Source organism: Bacillus rossius, chromosome 7, assembly GCF_032445375.1.
Source record: "Bacillus rossius redtenbacheri isolate Brsri chromosome 7, Brsri_v3, whole genome shotgun sequence".
NCBI lineage: Eukaryota > Metazoa > Arthropoda > Insecta > Phasmatodea > Bacillidae > Bacillus > Bacillus rossius.
This window is the reverse complement of record NC_086335.1, coordinates 59,463,838-59,486,455: the sequence shown is the minus strand read 5'-3', so window position 1 is coordinate 59,486,455 and position 22,618 is coordinate 59,463,838. Positions and strand designations below refer to the sequence as shown.

Below are 22,618 nucleotides of genomic sequence, written 5' to 3'. Positions count from 1 at the left end.
CATGATGTTATAAATGATTTGAAATTGTCATGTCAGGAAGGTTCATTAAGACAATGCAAAAATCTAGATTTCACGCTTGGTTAAAAAAAATTAAAGTCACATTGCTGCAAATAACGCGAAAGTTATTTTATAGGCCTACATATATTTAGCCAAGTAAAACGCCACAATGGAAAACAATGCCATGTTAAAGAACTTAGATACTTAGTTTAATAATATTAGTTGTAGAAATTTGTACATACAAACAGGCTCAAAGCTAATTGTTGCTTATCAGCAGCACATGACTTCAATTGTCGGCAGAGAGAACTTTGTAATTCCACAGAATTAGCAACAACCTTAAACTCTCCTAGAGAATTTTAGACCCTGCAAAGATATTTTGTTTAAGAAGGAAGCTATTGGCATGATCAACTGGTACCTCCTAAGCACTTCTGCTCTCTTGGTAGATGGTTAACCTTTCGAAGTGTTTCCCTGATATAAATAAATCACTAGAATTATCCCTTTTGCTCTCCTGGTAGATGCTGAACTCTGTGAAGATTTTCCTTGCTGGAAAGCGACTAAAGTGATCAACTAGTACCTCCTAAGCACTTCTGCTCTCCTGGTGGATGCTGAACATTGTGAAGAGTTCCCCACGCTAGAAAGCAGCTAGATGATAAACTGGTATCTCCTAAGCACTTCTGCTCTCCTGGTAGATGCTGAAAATTGGTTCCCCATGCTAGAAAGCAGCTAGAATGATAAACTGGTATCTCCTAAGCACTTATACTCTCCTAATAGATGATGAACCACATGAAGATTCTCCTTGCTAGAAAGCAGCTAGGATAATCAACTAGTTCTGCTCTCCTGGTAAATGCTGGACCATGTGAAGAGTTTCCCTGCCAGGAAGCAGCAGCTAGAATAATCAGATGGTAGGTATCTCCTAAGCACTTATTATCTCCTGGTACCTACAAAGCACTTCTGCTCTCCTGGTAGTTAGTTAGATGCTGGACCACGTGAAGATTTTCCCCCGCAAGAAAGAAAGCGTCGCTGATGGCTAGATGCACAACCATCTTGTAGCTGCCTGTGTTTCGCACTCCCGGGTAGCTGCATGTCGCGGTAGCCTACAACTGACGTAGTTTCGGTTCCCTACCACGTTCGTGCAACTTCGGATTTCTCTCAAAAATTGAAATTAAAAAAAAAAATCGAAGGGTTAGGTTATGTTAGGTCGGTCACAACATGCTTGTTTTCATTGGGAACTTCTGATTTAGCGGCTGAAGTGGCGTTAGTACCAAAAAGGCAAAACTTCGGAAAACTTCGGAAATTCTTGCAGGGAACCGAAACCACGTGAGTTGTATGTAGGCTTCCCCTGCATGTTGGGCCCTGGAGGTGGGAGGTCGCTAGGGGAAGGACCACGGGACAGATGGCGAGCGCGGGGCTCACAGCACGGACAGCTCGGTGTCTGGCCCCACGGCCTTGCTGCCCCCTTGGGGCAGCAGCAGCAGCGTCATGCTCTCGCGGCAGCTGGCGTCGCCGGCGCCGGCGCCGTTCCTGGCGGCTCGCGGCGGCGGCGGCTGCGGGGGCGGCGCCCCGGCGTTGGACGCGTTCAGGTGCGTCCTCGTAGTCGCGTCCTCGAGCGCCGTCGTCGCGCCGCCTGCGCACACAGAACCCAGGGCCGGCGCGTCCATACAGGCGAACTAGGCAACCGCCCAGGGCGCCAAGTAGCTGGGGGCGGCGCAGCACGACACATAACAGCTCATATAACATGTTCAACGATTACTGAAACTAGATGAAAATGGATTTTTGTAACAGTTTGGAATGTTTATATTGATATAAGTAACTATTTAAAGTCCACGGTGACCTGTTTATGATATGTAATAAGTAAAAACAGTAAAAAAAAAAACACACACAAGCCTGCTTACATTTGATTGTTGACAAAATCTTAGGCTTACGTGATGTATTTTGAGGCAAGGATTTTTTTTTTTTTTTGGGTGTCTCGCCGGGGTGGGTGCAGGGGGGGGGGCGGATTAAGGTATTTCGCCTAGGGCGCCAATTTACCTTGCTCCGGCCCTGACTGAACCCACGCAAGAAGCTGTGGTGGCCGTCATGGCTGCTTGTTTTAATCGATTCACAGGGGAGTAATCGAATCATGCTGTGATAATCCGAGAACTCGGATGTATTCGATTATTTATGAGTATTAATCGAGGTTCAGTTTGACAAATTTCGGGTATTAGAGACCAATGCTAGACTGTCAATAAAATATTTATCCAACAAATTTGTGCTATTAAAATAAAAAAAGAGATAAATACATTTGTGTTCTCATTGTATTAATAGGTATGTATGATTATGAAAAAAAATATACATACATACGTACATACATACATACACACAATCACGTAAGGTTTCCCTCACGTGACACAAGCAAAAATAATGAAGAGGCGGGTTCGTACTCGCTATCAAGACATCTTTTCCATGGAACATGGACGTTTTTATATTTAACTAATACTTTGAGTCCCGCCGACAGCGAGATCCCTAGAAAACGGCTCACGGCTTATTATATTTTTGATTATTTATTTTTCATTAAGTTGTAATTTCGGAGGTTTTTTTTTAACGTTTTTTGGAATGATAATTTTATAATGCTTTTGTGTTTTGCCGAAGCGAATTTGAGTTTTTCAAGTGTTTTTTTATTGACAGGTAATTGACAGGTAACAAAATTTATTTTAAATGCAGCAAGACCTTCACAAACAAACTAATATAGCTGAAGTTTGCTGCATCATAGCGTAAAATGTGCATATTATTTTCTTTTTTCAGAACCATTTTGTGATTGCAAATATTTTCTAAATAAAGTATTTACTGTAAAACAAGATACCATCCAAGTCATAAACAAAGCGGAATTGAAAATTAAACAGTGACAAGAAATAATAATGTTGCAATTCAAAATAAGTACAATTGATTTGTAAATTATAGTTATTATAGTAAATATTATTATATTATTATAGTAAATTATATATTCTACAAGAGCATAAATCTGTGTAAAAATCTATGGAGATATTCATAATTTTAGGCTTACTATGAGCAAAGCCCACGAATCAGTTAAGATAAATGTATACGCTAGTTTAATATTACTTTTGGTGAGAGGGATGAAGGACTTACTTCATACAATAACATAATTTCAAATACCTCAAATAGTGTTATTGTTATAGAAAATTAACAGGGACGAGCAAGTACACCACACATACGTTAATTTTTAATTTAAATCGTTAGGATTATTGTAAAAAAAATTGCAAGAGAGTCTAGTTGAAACGAGATAAAATAACACATATATGCATATGTTTCATTGAAAATACATATAACTCATCACGGCACCTTAAATTACAATATTTTCTTTCGAAAAGAAACCTATAGGGTTTTATTTAGTCCGTTTGAAATTTTCTGTTTTTTGCAAGGCAAAAGATAACGCTTTCAGTACGTTGCGTATGGGAAACCTTAATTTCACAGGCGAGAGAGCCAAACTCCCGATCGTGCATCTTCGGTTTCTTTTTGTTCATTGTAAATAAATATGGTGGTGTTGATAAAAGGAAAGACCATAAACATGGCAACGGTATTTATTTGTAATTGTTTTCAGAGGAAAATACCTAATTGAAGAAACGTACTTCGTGGATTTGTATATTTTTCATACCTTATATATTCTAGGAAGTCTTTGTCTTCCACAAATATTCTCGGGGCGCCCCATATTCCGAGAATGTTTATTTTGGAGAACTCATGATAACTAATGGTCAATTAGGTTAGGTTAGCTACATTATAAATACTTTAAAACATTGTGGACGGTTGATTTTGTTAGGATAGCTACATTAAAGATACTGTGAAATCATGTAAACGGTTTCCTAGCCCTGGATAGCTACATATTAAAAAGTTATTTGCTAAGCAACCATAAAATGATTTTACAGTATTTTTAATGTAGCTATACTTACCTAATATAAACAACCATCCAAAATGTTTTAAAGTATTTATAATGTAGCTAACCTATCCTAATCGACAGCAAAATTTAATGCCACACCGGTTTATACAGTGAGATAGAACGGGGGAAAAAAGCGAGCATCAACTTCGGGGAACTTCGGGTGTGGCTCTCTCGTCTGTGAAATGAATGCTTCCCGTTGCGTATGGTCTAACCCGAAGCTCTTAGGTTCACTGTAGCCAACCTCGTTCCCCCAAACTTCCCTCTTTAAGGTAGGAGGAGGGGAGTTTAATCACCCCCGCAGGTTTAGTGCCCCTCTAAAGCCGCTGCTCTCGACTAATGAAAGCCCCACCAGGTGCGTTGGCGTAGCATGGTACTTTCAGCTCATGTGCAAACACGCACTCAAACAGCCCCCGTCTACTCGGCGTTACGTCTCGTAATAATTATAATTTGTACAGGAACCGGGAAACGCTAAGGTAGACGCCGGCACGCATATGTTCCCTTTCGTTAAATGTCGGAATTATATAAGAATTATATAAGAGGTGTTCGCAGGCTTTCACGGCCATTGTCTGAAGTAGCTTGGCTTCTGGGCTGTAGCTGTGTCCTTGGCGAATATATCCCCGACGTTTCGGTCGACATTGCAGCCGCCATCATCAGGGAGCAGTTACCTACTGAGGTTCTTACCAGTTGTCCTGACTTTATATACCCTTGCCTGGTAATAACCTCAGTAGGTAACTGCTCCCTGATGATGGCGACTGCAATGTCGACCGAAACTTCGGTGAATTATTTCGCCAAGGACACGGCTACAACCCAGAAGCCAAGCTACTTCGGCTGTATAAGAGGATTTATAACTTGTTAATATAGCAGAAGTTTATCTTAATACAATAAAAGTGAAATCCAATTGTAATTACCAAAATAAAAAAATTTCTACGTCAAAGAAACTGTTTCATTTTCAATCAGTTAAAAGCATACGTATAACGAATGTATCCGAACTGCCAGGCTTCTAATGATGAACAGACGCCCCCGAACGTGGCCGAATCCTCACGAATGCAGTGCCGAATGAGCGAGCCTTAAGCCTCACAGTCCCATAAGTAATACATTGTACCAGTTGCCCTATTTATTGATCACTATCAAGGCGTTAGGAATTGTCAGGAGACCGCCTGCTGTGATGTTTTTGAAGTCACCACTTTTTTTTTTGCCTAGCCCAAGCCGTATTGTTTCCCATAAAAATCATTGCGACAATGGTGCTTGACTACGTCTGATGATAGTCAGTATGCATTAGAATCTCCGTCGTTGAAAATGTTACTTCCCACAAAATACAGTCATTTTAAACTGTTTCCACACTTCAGACAATGTTTTCTTTTTTGCGTATAACCAACGTGGCGCGGAACACAAGCTTGAAAAAGTAAACGGCTCTGACAGGTTACCGTGCAATCATGCCGACGTGCCCCAACCTCTTGACGTAGATTATGGACACTAATCTTGAGAACTGACAGGTTCGAGACGAGCTACAGCACACAAGACTTATAGCATGGTTGTCCGCCTCTGTAGGCACGACTGCCGCTGAGTGCGTTTCTCTCAACAATCGATAGTCTATCTCGAGGAGTGCTCCTCGGCGCTCAGCCGCCACGTCGGTGGAACACCGCTAATTGTGATCGACCCGGAAAGTTGGCAAGTCCGCGAACCCTGCAACTGAGCAGACCGAGTTTCGAGCGCGAACTGCCAACTCTCGGGCTGACAATTTCCCTGGGCCGGAGAGGACGAGAAGAAAGCTAAGAAAAAAAAACCAGCGCACGCAACTGCCGAGAGAGTTGATCTCAATCAAGGATAAAGTAGAATAGAAATTAATAGAATTTTATCAGAACCAAATATATACCGGAGAATCAGAAAAGAATCATATATATGTAGTTACGCTCATAACTCACTCACTGACTCTGTAACGCCAAAGATATATGTGTACCTTGGAGACAAGCATATCATGATGCACAAATATCGGCCTACACCATAGAGATGTGAATCAAATAGAAAATGGACGCGTACCATTTGAAATACAGCTACATAAGTGGAACACGCCTTGATTATTAAATTTAAAGTGTTTGGGTTATTCATCCTTTTTCAATGAGCACCTTAGTTGCCTTCAACCTCTTAGTTCCATAAAGTTTTCTCATGTTTATTGTTACGAAAACCATCCCTCTAAAACTGATTTATTTAAACGTTTATGGTGTATAAAGGTAACTTCAATGCAGTGTAATTGCTGACATTGCAGTTCACATTTCGTTGTAGAGATTTATTTTTTTCGGTTCATAAGCGCGAAAAATTATTTATTCATAGGGTCATGAATGCAAGAAAATTGATAGAGTAAAAGTTATTTGCTAGCGACAAGTGAGAGAAAAGCTGGTTTAATGAATCACAATGGATGTAGTATCAGGCAAAAAAAAACCAAGGAGTAGTTCTGTTGATGCCTCTTGATGTTCACTTTATTCCAATTGGTAGTTAGATGAATGGGTGTGAAGGGACTAGGAGGTGGTTTGTCCTCAGCCTTTTCGGCACAGACCCTTCCTGACCGCCACCAGATCGCGAGGCAATGGCGGATCAGTTTTCAGCGGAATCTGCGAAGTGAGTGTGTGTGTGTGTGCGCACCACAATGAGGACGACACCCCGTGACTGAAAGAGGCGACTCACCCATGGTGGTGCGGGCCCGCCTGCCGCTGTGCTGCCGCTGCAAGGAGGCGGCGCAGCGGCCGGGCAGCAGCTGCAGGAACTCGTGGCGGATGTTGGAGTTGAGCCAGCCGTACACGATGGGGTTGGACAGGGCGGACGACATGGCCACGAGGTGGCACACGGCCAGCGCCACGTACAGGCTGTCCGTGGAGACGGTGAGGAACTGGCCGTCCACCAGCAGCGAGTACAAGCCTGCGGCGATATCACACACACTCACACACGCGTGACGCCTTCGACGTGTGGTACCTTGCAGACAAGTCATCAATAGAGACAGGAAAAATTCGCTAATTCATTTCGCGATGGGCTAAAACACAAATAGTTATACCTCAGTGCTGCCTCTGCTATTGGCTCAAAACTCACCTGGATGACTCTGGGCCAATGAGAAACACCCAACCAACGCTTTATCGAATCACAGGCTGCTACGTTAGGACGTCTCACAAGACAGCAGCCAATGGGTGGGTGACATTTCACCGAGAGTAGGCTACGTATAACTATGGAGTTCATCCTACAGGTCATTGAACCCGCGAATTTTTCCGGTCCCTAGTCATAAAGTATCAGAAAAATTCACATAGAAATTCTCGAACACATGCAACGTTGATACAATAAGCTGGTAAATAGTTTCAGCCTTGCTTTAGAGACATGGAATGGAAAATTATGATTTCATCAACTCTAATATCACAGAGTCCATTTAGCACAGAAGTGACGATATCTCAAAATGTTTACCTAAATTTTGGGTCATGCCATAGCATGTTGCCTTTCTACATGAACGTAATAAGGGTGATAACTTTCTGGCCCGGCTACAAATGTGATATTTTAGTTGAGGATCTAGGATTCTTCGTAATATAGTGCAGTCCAGTTTCAATTCGGCACATTATTTTTAGTTTTTTTTTTACTTTGGTCAAGTGTTTTTTAATCCCAAACTGGAATCGTACTTTGTAGTTGCCATGTGGGAAACGATTCGCTAGGAATTTACAGTAATGTTTTCCATTGAATTGTTAAATTTACATGATGACCAAAACATCCATAATCATATTACATAAGTGTGTTTTAAGTAACCATGGTACTGACAAAAGCGACTTAGTTATATATATATATATATATATATATATATATATATATATATATAAAGACTCTTTATGCAGAGGTAAGTGATGGAGGCGTTCAATACAAGAAATACGAAGCGGTCAGTAAATCATTATCATTTGGCAATTGCTACAAACAATTCATGAGACAAGGATTAATTCATGATAAGCATCGTTCTGACAGAAACATCAGCAGATGAATACACTAGAACTTCCACGTCCAAATTAAGAAACAGTAAATATACGAGGTTTCCACATCATCAAATTTGATGTTCTTAAGATTTACGCTGTTCTATCTGAATGGTTGGCAATTGTTCACTATGTAACAGGGATGGGATTTGTTAACAGATTCTGCGTGAAATTACAATTAAGCTTTTTCTTGGAGCATGTAATGTTAACCGAACTAGGTAAGGTTTATGTCAACGATTAGGCACATATGTTAATGGTTAGACAAGAGCCCAACAAGATCATCGACGTCACATTCATAATAATCTTGAAGTGTTGGCGTGTAGTGTTTTGTGGGACAAGAAGATTGTTGGTCCATTGTTATTTGAAGCTTAATGCCAACTTTTGTTTGTTGGGTGAAGAAATGTTACCAGAATTTTGTTGACATTCTGTGCACGAACATGCATTTCAAATAATTTTTTAAAGCATGCAGTTTCTTTGAATCCGAAGTGGTAACCTTTCTTTGATGTTTCCTTGCGGTACACGATTGTAAAAGTATCATGTTTAATTTGGTGAAGAAAGAAGGACACTAATGATTCGCCCAAAACCTCCATATTCAGTCATTATTACTGGACTCTGCCTGAGCACGAAACTGATTCGGAGGCTGCTTACTTTATCGGTACCTTCATTTTTATATTTTCTAAATATAACGTTAATTAAAAAATATTTTTAGAAATAATTAAAAAAACTTGTTGGAAAGATAATTAAAATCATTTTCGAGGAAGCTAAAAAATTAATTAGTATTTCATTAATATCCTCAATCCCAAATTACATTCTTTTTAACATATGAAACATTACCATATATATATACACACACTAATTATTTGCACATTATTCTTGGAAAATGTCAGTTGGATGTATTATCTCCAGTGTTTGCATTTACAGCACCACGCATATGCAGTAGTAAATAAATAATATGTGTGTGCATCGCAGAAAGAATATACATATTCTAAATTATTTTATCGGACACAGCATCCAATGAGTAAGGAAATTAGCATGTTTTTAAACATACATACACCAACTAGAAAAAAGGTACATTACAATTTTAAAAGCAAAAAGTAACTGTCAACAACATTTTAAAATTAATTTTTTACTTGCAGTAGACTACATAATTTTCGCACAAATATATGTCAAAATGTTACAATTTCCACTTTCCACCAACAATGAAGCAAGCTAGTAAATGCATTGAGAAATTTAGTATATTTAATAAAAATAATTTGTTTTGTCAAGAAATTAGGAACTGTAAATTTAAAATCAACTTCTATTACCATTTATTCACCCCTGAATGATAAAAGATGTTAACTCACCATTAAATTACAATATATACATATCTGAGGTGTTTGCAAAACACCACAATTTTTTTTAAAAAAATTCATACTGAAGAAGCACCTCCCCCAATCAAAACAATTGAAACATGTTTATCTCCGCGCGTAATATAATGCTCGTTTGCATGTCTTTATCTGTATTTGCTTTGGTTCTTTCAGATAGCACATACTTTCAGTTTGGACGGTGATGCATGAATCTCACGCGCCATTGTCTGGAAGAATATCGCCCGAATGTCAGTCGTGACACGGGTCACTTACTTATCAACGAGCCACGCCTAGAAACACAACCGGGGCAAACAAATGTTGCATCGAACCAACCCTTTCAGCATAATGGGAAAGGGGAAAAAATTGAAACAATATTCAACGAATACGAGTACAATACCTTTCACGCTACGAAATGTTATTCTATTTTTCAATATTTCCCACTAATATGAAGGATATATCAAACCTCGCGTTCCAAGCATATCCATGACGTCTCCAACATTTGCGATAAGGAACAATACGTTGTCCGATTTGGGAGAATTTACTACCGTCAGAAATAAGTACAGTACTTTACGCTTAAGTGATCAGAACAATATCTGCTTTGCCGGTTTTATGGTTTATACTTTTGAAGAGGATAATAGCTTTCGCGTTTCTAAAAAAAATGTATTGACCTGAAACAAATGTGGAGCCTGCAAATAAATTGGAGTTTTATGGCATCGCGAAAAACGAATATTTTCTCTTAAATTATTTCTGAAACCATACTAATGGTAACAAATGAAATCATAGCATTGGTTGCTGTACGTATGAAAGTCAGATAAATATAATTTACTAGATAAACCCGTCCACGTTTCGCTGTGGCTCAGTCTGAAATTAAATTAAAAGGAGATTAAATCCAAACATTCTAGCGAACATAATATTCACCGAGGAAGCACATCGTTCAATTTAATACCCTGCGTTGAGTTGCTGTGGTTATGCTAAGGGATGAAGGGAAGGGAAGAAAAAATATTTATTTTTCACATAAAATAATTTTGTATTTTAAAGCTAGTGGATGGACTACATTTTTGTGCGTCCGTTTTCTGCATTAGCATAAAGATCAGAAGATTTACGGAATCTTGAGCATGCGACATGTAATTTTTCATGAGAGAAGCATTTGTTTTCTAAATTCAAACCGCACACTTGCAGAGATTGTTGCCCTTGCGCTTTATTGATATTCATTGAGAACGCAAGTCGTATTGAAAATTGAAGCCGTTTGAACTCGAACGCTATGTCGGTTGGAATGGGTGGTATTCGTGGAAGTAGTACGTCTTCATCTTAATGAGGTGCAATCAGAATTGTTGCTTCAATTAGATTGTTCTTCATTTTTTTAAACTACAGATAGTGTTCGATTCAATAACTTTGGCTGATTGATGTTTCGGAGTAATATAATTGGCACTCCAATATTCAAATTCAGAATGTGTGATTGTAATCCGGTAACATTAAGTGAATTAAAAAATTATGTTGGAAAATTCATTACTTCACTTTAGTTTATCACGTAGTAAATGGATTTGTATGTCACTGTTTAATCTGCGATTCTGTTTAAATTGATGTTATTCATATCGTATACAACATTTTTAGCCGCTAGAATGGCTCTTCCGCTTAATCATGCGTGATTTCGATAATTTGTTTCGATGCTTTGGAAAACCGTATCTACTAACTCTTCTTTTGAACTCACGATGTTACAAAAATTATATCGGACGGTGATATTTCCTGTTTCTGGATTTGTAGGCACAGTGCCGTTACCGACCTCGAGTCATTGTCTTGAAAATATGTCAGCTGTTGGATTGGTTTGAAGCTTAACTCTCATATTTGTTGATAAATGCATTTTTTTTTTTACTGTGCTCCACAAAGTTGAAAATGTCAAACAGGCACTCAATTCATCAACTGCTTTTGAGCGAGGTATAACTAGAAGCGTTTGCTTAAAGTCACCGGATAGTAACACCAATTATGTTTTAATTTGAACCTGATTATTTTCTCAAGTGTTTCAATGTATCGTCCAATGCTTCCAATGACTTCTAATGAGCCAAGTCATAAAATCCCTACTTTGGCAAGCAAAAACAAAAGACGGCGGTTTTTTCTTTATTTTCGCGCTCCCATTCCAAGGAGAATATATTTATTCCGAGAAGAGTCTAATCTCATTTCTCGCTAGACCCTCCAGAGATAATTAGGTTCTAAACTACATATTAGCATAATGTGAATAAGACATATAAATATTCTATTAGAAAACACATATATATTTTTTCAAAACGCTCTGACCCGTATATGTTTATTTTTAACAGAATAAAATCATATCGAAATGCTTGCTTCTTATTTTAAAAATGACTTCTTACTTTCAGATTTTTATGGGAAATTTTGTTAAAAAAAATACTCGCGTATTTAAATGCAACGTTGTGTCAAAATTTCAAGTTAATATATCGACTACTTTTCGAGTTCTACGAGCCTTACCATACGGAGGCTGAATTTATATATATATATATATATATATATATACATACACAATAAGAAACTCATATTAAAATGGAATTTAAGTTCTGCACATTTAATCCAAATAATTGATAGAACATAATAAATTGTATATAAATTATAAATTTTGTATGATAGGGCTTTTTATTAGAAAACTGATGGCAATTAAAATTCAAAAAATATATAACAAATAGATAATTATTTAAAAAGAAATAACACCTTTTTATATACAACTGTTTCACTACTGTAAGTTTTGTAATTAATTTAAAGTGTTAACTCATAAGAATTAGCAGAAAGGCATTTTTCTTCTTTTTATGTTTTGGTACAGGAATACATAATGTTTTAATACACAGAGAGCTTAAAATTATTCATTCGATTTCGAAGGCTTCGAATGAATTTTAATTTATGTACATATAACTCTATGAAGATTATTATTTTATTTTATTTTTACTTTTTACAAAACAGCCAGTCTCTTGAAACTGCTTATACCACCATAAAATGCTCTGAGCGTTAGGGGGTTTACTACCGCAATGGAGACGAAAATCACGTTGAACAGTTGTAACTGACTGATATTTTTTTTTTAATCGTAGAACGAGAAACGCAAGTGTGAAACAGTGACAACTGTTAAGCGAGATTTTTGTCAACATAACAGCTGTGACGACCTACAGCTCCTATTCTACGGTGTTACCAGCAGTTTGAATAGGCAGAATGTTTTATGGACAGTAATTAAAAAAAAATCTTTGAATTTTTTGTGGCCGGCAGGGCCACATTTTTTACTTGTAATTTATTTTTGTTGCTGGTCTCTAGTTTTATATGGTTTTTTATTTCACGTATTTTTACGCCTTTTTTAATTAATGTTAATTTATTTGTAAATTTATTTAATTATATTTGTTTCTGTTAATTAGTTATACGCCGTTTGGTAGCTATCGATTATGAGTTTAAGAACATCGATTGTGTTTCACGTAAATACCACTTGGCGAGCGCCCGGCGGTTGGCTGATGACGTCAGACTTTCGGCTTGCCGGGAGTGAAAATCAGCTGGGCCGCGAGTGTGTGTGTGGCCAGCGACCGTCGAGGACAGAGCTATGTGACGGTGCGGACTGGTGTGCCGGACGGCAACGGGCGACGAAAAGTATTGGGATGGAGGCTCCACGCTGGGTGACAGGGCAATGGTTTGCCCTGTGATACAGAAGAAATCAAGGTAAAGAGAGGCCGCGATTTTGATTTTTACCCTCGTGGTGCTGCACTGGTTTTTGGCAAACCTAGTGAACTGTGTATTTTCCCATACTAAATTCTATTTGGACGGAACTTTTATTAGCCTGTTTGGTGAAGAGGCCCATTTGTTTCACACGTTGTTCCAGTGTGGGATTTTTTAAAAAGGTCGCCCGTTTGCCTGTAGTTGTAATGAAAGTATAAGTTTGGAAGAAATGAACATTTTGCAATTTGTTTTTTGAGACTTTGTCTTCGGAATTTGCATACTTAAAGTTGCATTTAGCTAATATAATCAGCTTGTGCAGTATTATAAAATGTATGCGATCGGTATTGGACTACATGCGCAGCCTGATGTTGGTTGGTGCGGCCATTCTACGTTTTTATGAAATCATTGGCAAGTTAATAAAGAAGTAAGACTTTGTTTGAAGTAGATGATAAATACTTCTGTGGTAACATAGTTATGTTACGTGAAGAGTTTTTGCTACATTTCCCTTAAAAATAAGATAATATTTTTTTGTTCATCGTTCACGCCTTTGTGAATTCGTACCTATTGGGCCGGCGTGGCATTAGACTCTGGAGTTGGTGAGGAAGGTCAGGAAGCCAGCGCACGCCTAGGATATTAACTTTGTTTTTTGGCAAGTCTTTAGCAACGAACATCTGAAGAAAGACTAAACCGTTGATTGAGAGTTTAAGAACTATATTTAAATAAATTTTTTGTACTTCAGTATTATTATTGTAGAATTTTTTATATATTTGTATTGTTTGTCTTGTTTGATTTTTGGTATTAGGGCAGTCAGTAAATTTTGAAATTTTATAGTGGCCACGCCTCACGCCCTTATATATTTTTATACTTGTTGTTATCAGTATTTATATTTTTACGATTTTTTAAAGGTTATTGTTAGTATCGCAAATGGGGATAAGATGCTGCCATTATTAACGTCAGCTTTTGTAACTAAGCTTGTATGGTTATGTATAGTAAATACTATTTTTGCAAATTTCTATTTTTTAATAACATACGTCCAAAGTCTTGCCTTTTGTTTGTTTAATGGTTACTCTGCTTTTATATCCTTTGAAGTTTTTGGCCTGACCCCTGGGCAGTGGTGTGGGGAATTTATATTGTTTAGCTTTTTAATATTTATTTTTTCCCTTCGCGCCCAGAGTGAGTCGGGGACGCAACCCCTCTTCCAATTAAGGAGGAAGAAGGGTTACATTTTATATTATCCATCCGGGGCTTATATATTTATTTATGTATTGCTACAGGCTTGTGAAATCGGCTGAATCGTTTTGAAACAGACTGTATATTAGAGTAAGTATGTTTTTAAGTTTAAAATATGAGTATTTGACGACTAAGAACATTAAAGGAAGGCGATTTTATCACATTATTACCATTGGGGTTTTAATTCTGGAATCACTAGCTGTTACATATTCTAAAGTGTTTAAAAAAAAATTGGTTACTCTGAAGCTTAAGGTGCCCGCCTCGTCAAAGGTGTGTGTGTGTTAGTGAGGCGGGATAATAAGCGCGACGCTCGCTGGTATTTCTAGCGTGGTATAGCCTCTAAGCGCAAGGCTCTGAACTGGCGCGCAGTCTTCTCGTAATCACAGGATAACTGTGAAGTTTGAGCGGTTACCTAACATTATGTAGCGGAGAAATGAAGATACAAAATGTAATTAAGTCCCTTAAGTGCTTTCAAGAATCTGTACTGGTTGTTTTACGCCTAAATATTACTCAGAGAACATGTGTCTGAGCAATATTAACTCTTCTAAACATACAGTTTAAAAACTTGATCCGAATTCAAAAGTAGATACTTTTCGGCCCTCGGCGAACTCTTAAATGCTTTTTCGTAAGCCGACCCCACTCGGATGTCTTTAGTAGTTTTGAAATCACGTTGTTTTACCTGAAGCTCTGCGCACCGTGTGTGTGCCCGGGTAGGCGAGGGCCTTAACAGCTGACCACTATGGTGCACGATAGTTTAATAAATGGCGAGAAGCGATAATTCAGTTTGGTAACGGGCCGCGTTTCACCACGGTTTGCGGACACGTCGCGTCGCACGACGAAGCGAAGGGGGTGAGAGTTCGCTGAGGAGGGGGAGGGAAGTATATATAAAAAAAGAAGGGAGGGAAAAAGTTTTTTTTTTAAATATAATTTGTGCGACGTCACGAGCCCTAAATATCTACCTCGAGTCTGCGAGAGCTCCCTTAGAGCCGCAGTTCGTGGCGAAAAGTGAAGGCGGAGAGAGAAAGAGGCGAAAAACGGACGCGGTAGGTAAAGGCTCACCGAGTGTCAGTAATCCCGTCCCTTGGGCCCTGATTGGTCCGGAAACGACGCCTCACCCCACCACTCCCACCCCATTTCACTGTTCAGGCCAACAAGATAAGTACGAACCGACGTTCGCTGCCATCGGGTTTGGCATGTCTGGCTGTTCGGCGAAGAGATGAATTAAAAATGCTAGTTTTTGACGTGACAACGTCTAATAAATCGATGAACGCCGGCTGCATGCACGAAAAAGTGTCCCGTTGCGCACATTGTCCCGTTACGCTGTGTCCCGTTACGCTCATTTTACGCTTGCGCCGCATCTATCTCTCTTCCACTCGATTGGAACAACCATCGATTTGACTTTTTCGAGCCACATTAAACTTGAAACACTCCCATTCTTTTCCTACTTTTCCTATCATCATCTTATCCTTAACAGAATAACACAGATTGGAAGAAGTTAAATAGTAAACATGTATAAAAGTTATAGTTAAAATAATCTCTTCGTTAAAGTAATAAACATATTTGAATTAATGAGTGCAAATAAAAGTAAATTTATCAATTAAATGTAGATTTAATTTCACTCCTTCTTTGTATCCATACAAAATAGTGATAATTCAATAAAAATGTTTCAATTTTATTCATAAAAGTATGCAATCATTTCATAAATGTTTTTTTATGATGTTGTCACGTTAAACTATCGTCCGTAAACCGACATTACAAACAACCAATTTTTTTAGTATATTTTTTTTCGGGCATCAACATTTTCTCGTCAGACATATCATCAACGTCGGACGCGTACAGTCTATGTCGTGTAACTCGACTCGAATTTGGCAGTTCTCAGATGCCTTCGAGTCCTTTAGCCACTGCTTTGCTGTGCCAACAATTGAACAAGTAACCCATAGTAACCTAGAGAACTCAACATTTGCAGAAAACTGTTCAGATAGTGTGTCTAAACCTCATCTCTTTGCCACGGAGTTTATATCCTCACGAATTTTTTAAAGTAACTACCAAACGTCGCATGAACATGAGCTTAAATTTCACTCATGGCCACAATGTAAATTAATTAATTGCCATAAAATTTCTCCGCTCTAAAATAATTTCCGCTGTCTGGTGCTCCTGAAGCCGGTACCAAGTTCGGGAGTTAGGCCCTTGGGTCCGATGTGGCGGCGATGTTAGCCCTGTGGCAGCCAGCGACGGCTGCCTCGGACTGCTTCATTGAGCAACTATTCCGAGCGTTCGTAAACAATTTCATGTGCTCGCCAGTGTCCGTAAACAAACATAAATTCATACTTTGGTTAAAGGGTTACCACTGGCGGGAACATTTTTTTTTTTGAGAACTGTGAAATTTTAAGACAAATCACACGAAAGAGACCTATGCCTACTGCGAACCAAACGCTGGGAAATTGGGAGAAGGAACAGGCCTTTGTTACTATAAATTCGGGAAAAACCCTGGTGCATAGAAACCAGAATGGTCACTTGTTAGTTTTTGTTAATAATTTTTTGTAACTTAATTTTGATACCAGATTTTACTAAATAATTTTGCATTTTTAAATTTAAAGCCATTTTAGTTTGTTTGTACTTATTTATAATTTACAAGTTGTTTCACTTTTAAAGTAAATTTTCTTTTGTAAGAATTTTTAATATTTTTATATCTTTCTATGTATGGTTTCAACACGTTTATTTTTAGATATTATTATTAAGATTCAGTTTCGTGTTTGTTTGCCAGTTTATCGCCGGCAAATTGCGAGCGCCCGAGAAACGATAATTGACGATCGGCGCAAGGCTTTTGACGTGGATTCGGCGAACGTCTTATTTTTCGAACGGAGGGTCATGACAGAATCTTGACGACACGAAGATGGGATACTTTGAAACGCCTACTGCGGCCAAACTATACACCCGAGACCAACGATAGCCATACCGTCGTAAAGCCCGCTCTATGACGGCGACGGGCAACACTGGCGCCAAAATCTCTCCCCCTCCCCTTCAGTGACGTCAGCAGGCGCGGCTAGCGTTCAGTCGCAAGCGAGCCAGCAACGGTAGTACTTGGGCGGTTTGTTCAAAAAAAAAAAAGTTTGTTCTTTACGTTATAGTGTAAAGTACGTTTTGTAAAAAAAAAAAATTTAAAAAAACCTTTAATATTTTTTTTTTACGCTAGCAGCAAAACCAAACCAAAAGTGAAAAAAAAACTGAAGATGCAAAATGTGACACACTTTTCTAACCGGCCACCTAGACTGGCCGAAGCAGAGAGATGCTTGCTGTATCCACTGAGAAAGAAAGAAGCCCAGAATGCCACGGCAAAGAGACATAGGCGCGCACGAGAGACATCACGTCTCCAGCTGCAGCCGTCTGCACCGGCCCAGCCCAGCGATAACCCATTGGATACACCAGGTGGTGCAAATTAAATAATGAGACTGGCAACGTGGCGTTCGATCTGGCAACACTGGAGACGAGAGACTTTCAGGGGCAGCAGGTGAACACGTGAAACGCATTTCGGTAAGAGTTTGAACTTGCTCGAGACATTTCGTTGGCCAAAGCGATTTTTTTTCCGTGAAACAGTTTTTTTTTTACAGTGCGTTCGAAAAATGAGGCTGATTAAGAGTTTGTCGATCATCCTTGAAGATGGCTGCGACAAGGCGAGGCGAAACGTCAGGGTGCTGCTCATCATTTCCACGGGCTCTTTTTTTAAACGACAAGAAGTAGTCAGTGACTCTGGTTATGAAATCCTGCAAGATAGACAGTTAAATATTGTAATAAAAAAAAGTGTGCATTTGTATTATATTTGGAGTAAAGGTACATCGATTTTATAAATCTCATTTTGGTGCATTCAGAAATATATTTTTCTTTCTCGAAATTACACTTATCTACTTTAAATTATATGTGAAAGGAATTTTTTTTAATCTTCAAGGACGTGTCTATTTAATTATTATTTTATCAGATATTCAGATATTTTCGTCTGATATTGCTGCGGAAAATTGAAATGTAATTTATACCCAGAAAAGGTGTGGTGTATATACATACATATAGGTATATATATATACACACACACATACCCCAATTTGTATTGTGGACCAATTTAAATTACGAAAAGCATACAGACCTGACTATGATTCTTAAATCATGGTCAAATGTTCCAAGGCAATTAGTTTGACCTCAGACATGAATTGCAGCCCATTTGACAAAACCGCATTGAAGCAAGTAAGCGAAGTTTCATGCATTGGAGACAAGTCGAAAGAGGGAGTTTAGAAAGTTCATTAAAGTATTAAAAATATAAATAATAATCTAGTAAGTGATTACTATTCAAAATAATAATCATGTAATTGTGAATTTCCACCTACTGCTATCCACGTAAAGTTCTTCTCTATACTATTGACCCACACGTTTGTATATATATATATATATATATATATATATATATATATAATTGATAGTTACATTCTCGCCCATGAGTGCCATTGTAATTAATTTTTTAGCTGTTCTCACACCATGTTTTTTGGCACGAGTCTGAGACTTAATACGCTAGAAATTAAATAGTGTTCGCAATGGCTGCGCATCAGAGATAGAAACGCTTAATTTCACGTTTAATTACACAACAGATTACGCGGAGTCAAAGTTCCGTCTGTGTAAACAAGGTAGGGTCACTCGGTTCAACACACGGAATACATATTGGAAGCAAACAGTTAAATCATGTGCACAGGTCTGCAGAGAAATTTAAAATTGCAGTTGAATAATTCGCACGCAACTAGAGCTGAGATGAAAAGCTGACATCGCTTTGTGTATCATTGTGACAGGCGATGGTGTGTTTGTGTTATGACACTCGAGTTGATTAATTGATTGGCTCGCCGGCATTTCAACATAATCTACGTGCTTTCCTTGATGAACAAACAAAACTAGCATATGCATATTATAAACGGTGATTAAAGACATCACCAAATACGCCTGAAATGTGATTTCACAAATTTTACAAGATTTCTTTACTATATCGAAAACGTATTGAAGCTGAGCAACAAATAAGCATATTATGTTTATTGTAATAGAGATCTCACACCAGTGAAAAAATATACAATACATGAAACTTTCGTTTCATTAACATTTTCAGTCTATTCGTCCACTGAAGTAAACAACTTATATATCAATGTTACATGGAGTTTAAGTCGAATGTTGGTTATTGGTGAACATTATAGTCGACATCACAATTAATGGCTACAAAAAATATTTATTATAATATAATGACGATACATTGATATAATTAAAGCTAAAGATTATTACTCCATAAAATATCCAAAAAAAATATTGTAATTAAATAAAATTAAAATATCTTAGTTACTGACAAAGTGTGTCATAAAGGTTATTATAATTACATGCAAGAAAAGCACTGCTCACCATAATTTTATTGATGATAATGTCAAACATTTTTTCACTGATCGTTTCTGTTGTCAGAAACATCGTGAAACTGTTTGTTGCTTAGGGGAAAATAGTTTTTTTAGTATACAATAATGAAGTTTTTATCTAAAATTTCATTTTTAGATGCTCATAGATAATTCACATAGTAATCACTTTTAAGGAAAAATATTTGCCAGTATGTTTTTCATATTATATTATCGACAGGAATCAGCGGCTGATGTAGTTTAAATTTGTGCAAGTGGGCAGTATCACACGATTCTGCGGGCGAAACAAACAAAGAAAAAAAAAACTATCTCCCACGGGTTTCGAGTGAAATGACTTAAAAGTTCCAAAGCTACTGATTTATCTTCCGTTAAAATAAAATGTGCATGAAAGCTGCGCGGTTTTTATTTACGTTAAGTGGGAGATTAGGGTAATCTTCGCGACGCCAGAAACAGGCGGATATAATATATATATTTTTTTTTTATTCCAGTGGGATGGGTGATGCATCTTACGTTTTGTTGACTTGGCAACAATGAACATGAATCTCCATTCTCCACGCTATAATATTTCGTTCCTACGCGCATTTCGTTTGCTTTCGCTGTCATATATCTCCTAAATCGCCCCACAGACGAGCTCTCGCCACAAAGTTCATGTGATCGCGGCCCCGGGGGTGAAAAAGGGGGGGGGGGGGGGGAGAAGTGGGCGGAATAGAAGGAAGATTATGGCAACGCGTCGTCATTCCATTTCCTCGACTTCGGGCCTTTGTGAGAACGTGACAGGCCATTGCGCTTTGATTAATGCGGTCGGGGGGCGAAACTTGGTTCCGCCTACATACAAACATACAACTGGAAAGCTCGTCGCCTGCACAGACCGAACTGGCTCCGACTACACAATAGGGACGAACTTTTAACCCAGGTCGCAGATGGGAAATACATCACGTCAGACAGTGTCAAGCAGGTTGTCGCAAGACATACGTAACTTTAAAAAAGGGGGTTGTCTGTAAAGTCGATTTACGGACTATAATTTTACGTGATAAATGTATAAGAAAACATTGATGAAAAAATTGCATGCTTGTTAATTTTCAAACATTATTCACATATTTTTGCAAATTTAATTTAAATAATTTGTTTTAAATATAATCACGAACAATTAGTTTAAAAAGCCCGCCTTAACCTGTTTTTATATTATAGAAGATTTTCTCTGCACGTTGGTTGGGCGGTTCTTGTACGCTCGGCTCAGGCGAAACGTGACAATGAGTCATGCTTTTTCGTGCGTGTAGCCGAGTCGGCGTTCATCGTTTATAAGACGTTATCACGTCAAAAAAAAAAGAACGAGAACTTTATAATAAATTTATACACACATAATTTTGGTAAATAAAACTACATTTATATATTATATTCTTGTTCTTAAGCGTCAGCCAAAGAGAATTATGTTTCCAGTAGGCTACGGGTCGCAAGCTGGCTACAAGGCGCGCGGAGACCTAGTAGTGGGAGCTCATGAACGGCGCCCTTTGGGCGTAAGGGTGGTATCTGCCGCGGCCCGAAAGAAACCGTCGAATGGAGCAGCTCAGAGGAAAGGGCAGCCTCGTCAGGGGTGTATGTGTGTTAGTGAGGCGGGATGATAAGCGCGACGCTCGCTGATGCTTCTAGTGCGGTGTCGCCTCTGGACTGGCACGCATAGTCTTCTCGTAGTCACAGGAGAACTGTGAAATATGAGCGGTGCGCGTAACATTATTTTGCTTAGAAATGAAGATAAAGGTGTAATGCAAGTCCCTTAAGTGCTTTCAAGAATCAGTGCCGGTTGTTTTACGTCTAAAAATTACTCTGAAAACATGCGTTTTAGCCATTTTAACTCTTCTGAAAATACAGTTTTAAAACTTAATCCAAAATAAAAAGTACTTTTCGGCCCTCAGCGAACTCTTAAATGCTCTTCGTAAGCAGACCCCCACTCGGATATCTTGAGTAGTTTTGAAATCGCGTTGTTTTTCCTGAAGCTCTGCGCACTGTGTGAGTGCCCGGGTAGGTGGGGGCCTTAAACCGCGACCCCTATAGGCAGGCCGTGGGCCGCAGGGGGTGTGATGAACGCCCGGTGATCGGTGCCGGGCAGAGTTGCGATAAGACTGGATAATCTACGCCGCCCCTGTGTCTCGCACGTAGGTTGCAGAGCAGAATCAATTGCTATGTGCGTTCCGAGGCCCGGAATCAACCGCCATTCGTGTTACTCGCACTTCCCCCATCTACAATTCCCTTATCTCCCGTTGTAACGGCAAATTTGTAGGAGTGATTTCGTGGTTGGAACAAAAGTCGTGTGGAACGGAAATATGTAACCACGGCGCGGCCGTCCGTAAGCCGATGGCGCGAACCAAAAGTTCACAAAGAAAAAAAAGGAAAACCTGATGGTAATAACAGTTTGATGAATTTTAACATTATCGGCAGTATTCAAAACAAACAAAATTTCCTGGTCGAAAATCAGGTCCAAAGCCTGTTTTTTTTTTGACGTGACAACGTCTAATTAATCGATGAACGCCGGCTACACGCACTAAAAAGTGTCCCGTTAGGCACATTTTTCCGTTACGCTGTGTCCTGTTACGCTCACTGTACGCTTGCGCCGCATCTATCTCTCTTCGACTCGATTGGCCTATGCGTCCGAGGAGAAGAAAGACATCAGCGGCAGAACACAACTTACATCTATACGTTAACTGTTTCGTCGACTGGTTATACAAAGTGAAGTGAAAAGTTAATGTGGTTTTCATTGCTTATTACAACAAAAATTTCGGCAATAAAGGTTAATTATTCTTGCATTTTAAAAATCTGATTACTAGTATAATTTCACGTATTTATTCTTTTATTTTTTTCTTAGTGTATTTGTCGCTTTTTCCGGCGTCGTTTCGTTACACATTTTAAAATTTCGGTCTGCTAATCAAATGATTCAGTAGTTGACGCAGCTGCTCCGTATCCGCCGTGTGATTCGCGTCCAGATATTTAGTTGAAAATCAATCTGTGTACATATATATA

General features: G+C 38.7%; 1 protein-coding gene across 1 annotated transcript in view; it reads right to left on the bottom strand.

The window, feature by feature from the left end:
- Positions 1-1,406: 1,406 nt before the first annotated feature.
- Positions 1,407-22,618, bottom strand: part of LOC134534572 (neuropeptide F receptor-like) — a 64,609-nt gene continuing 43,397 nt past the window's right edge. The window contains exons 4-5 of the mRNA XM_063373054.1: positions 6,605-6,835; positions 1,407-1,621 (exon numbers count right to left, since the gene is read on the bottom strand). Of these exons, the coding sequence (XP_063229124.1) occupies positions 1,407-1,621; positions 6,605-6,835 (446 nt within the window). The remainder of the gene's footprint in view (positions 1,622-6,604; positions 6,836-22,618) is intronic.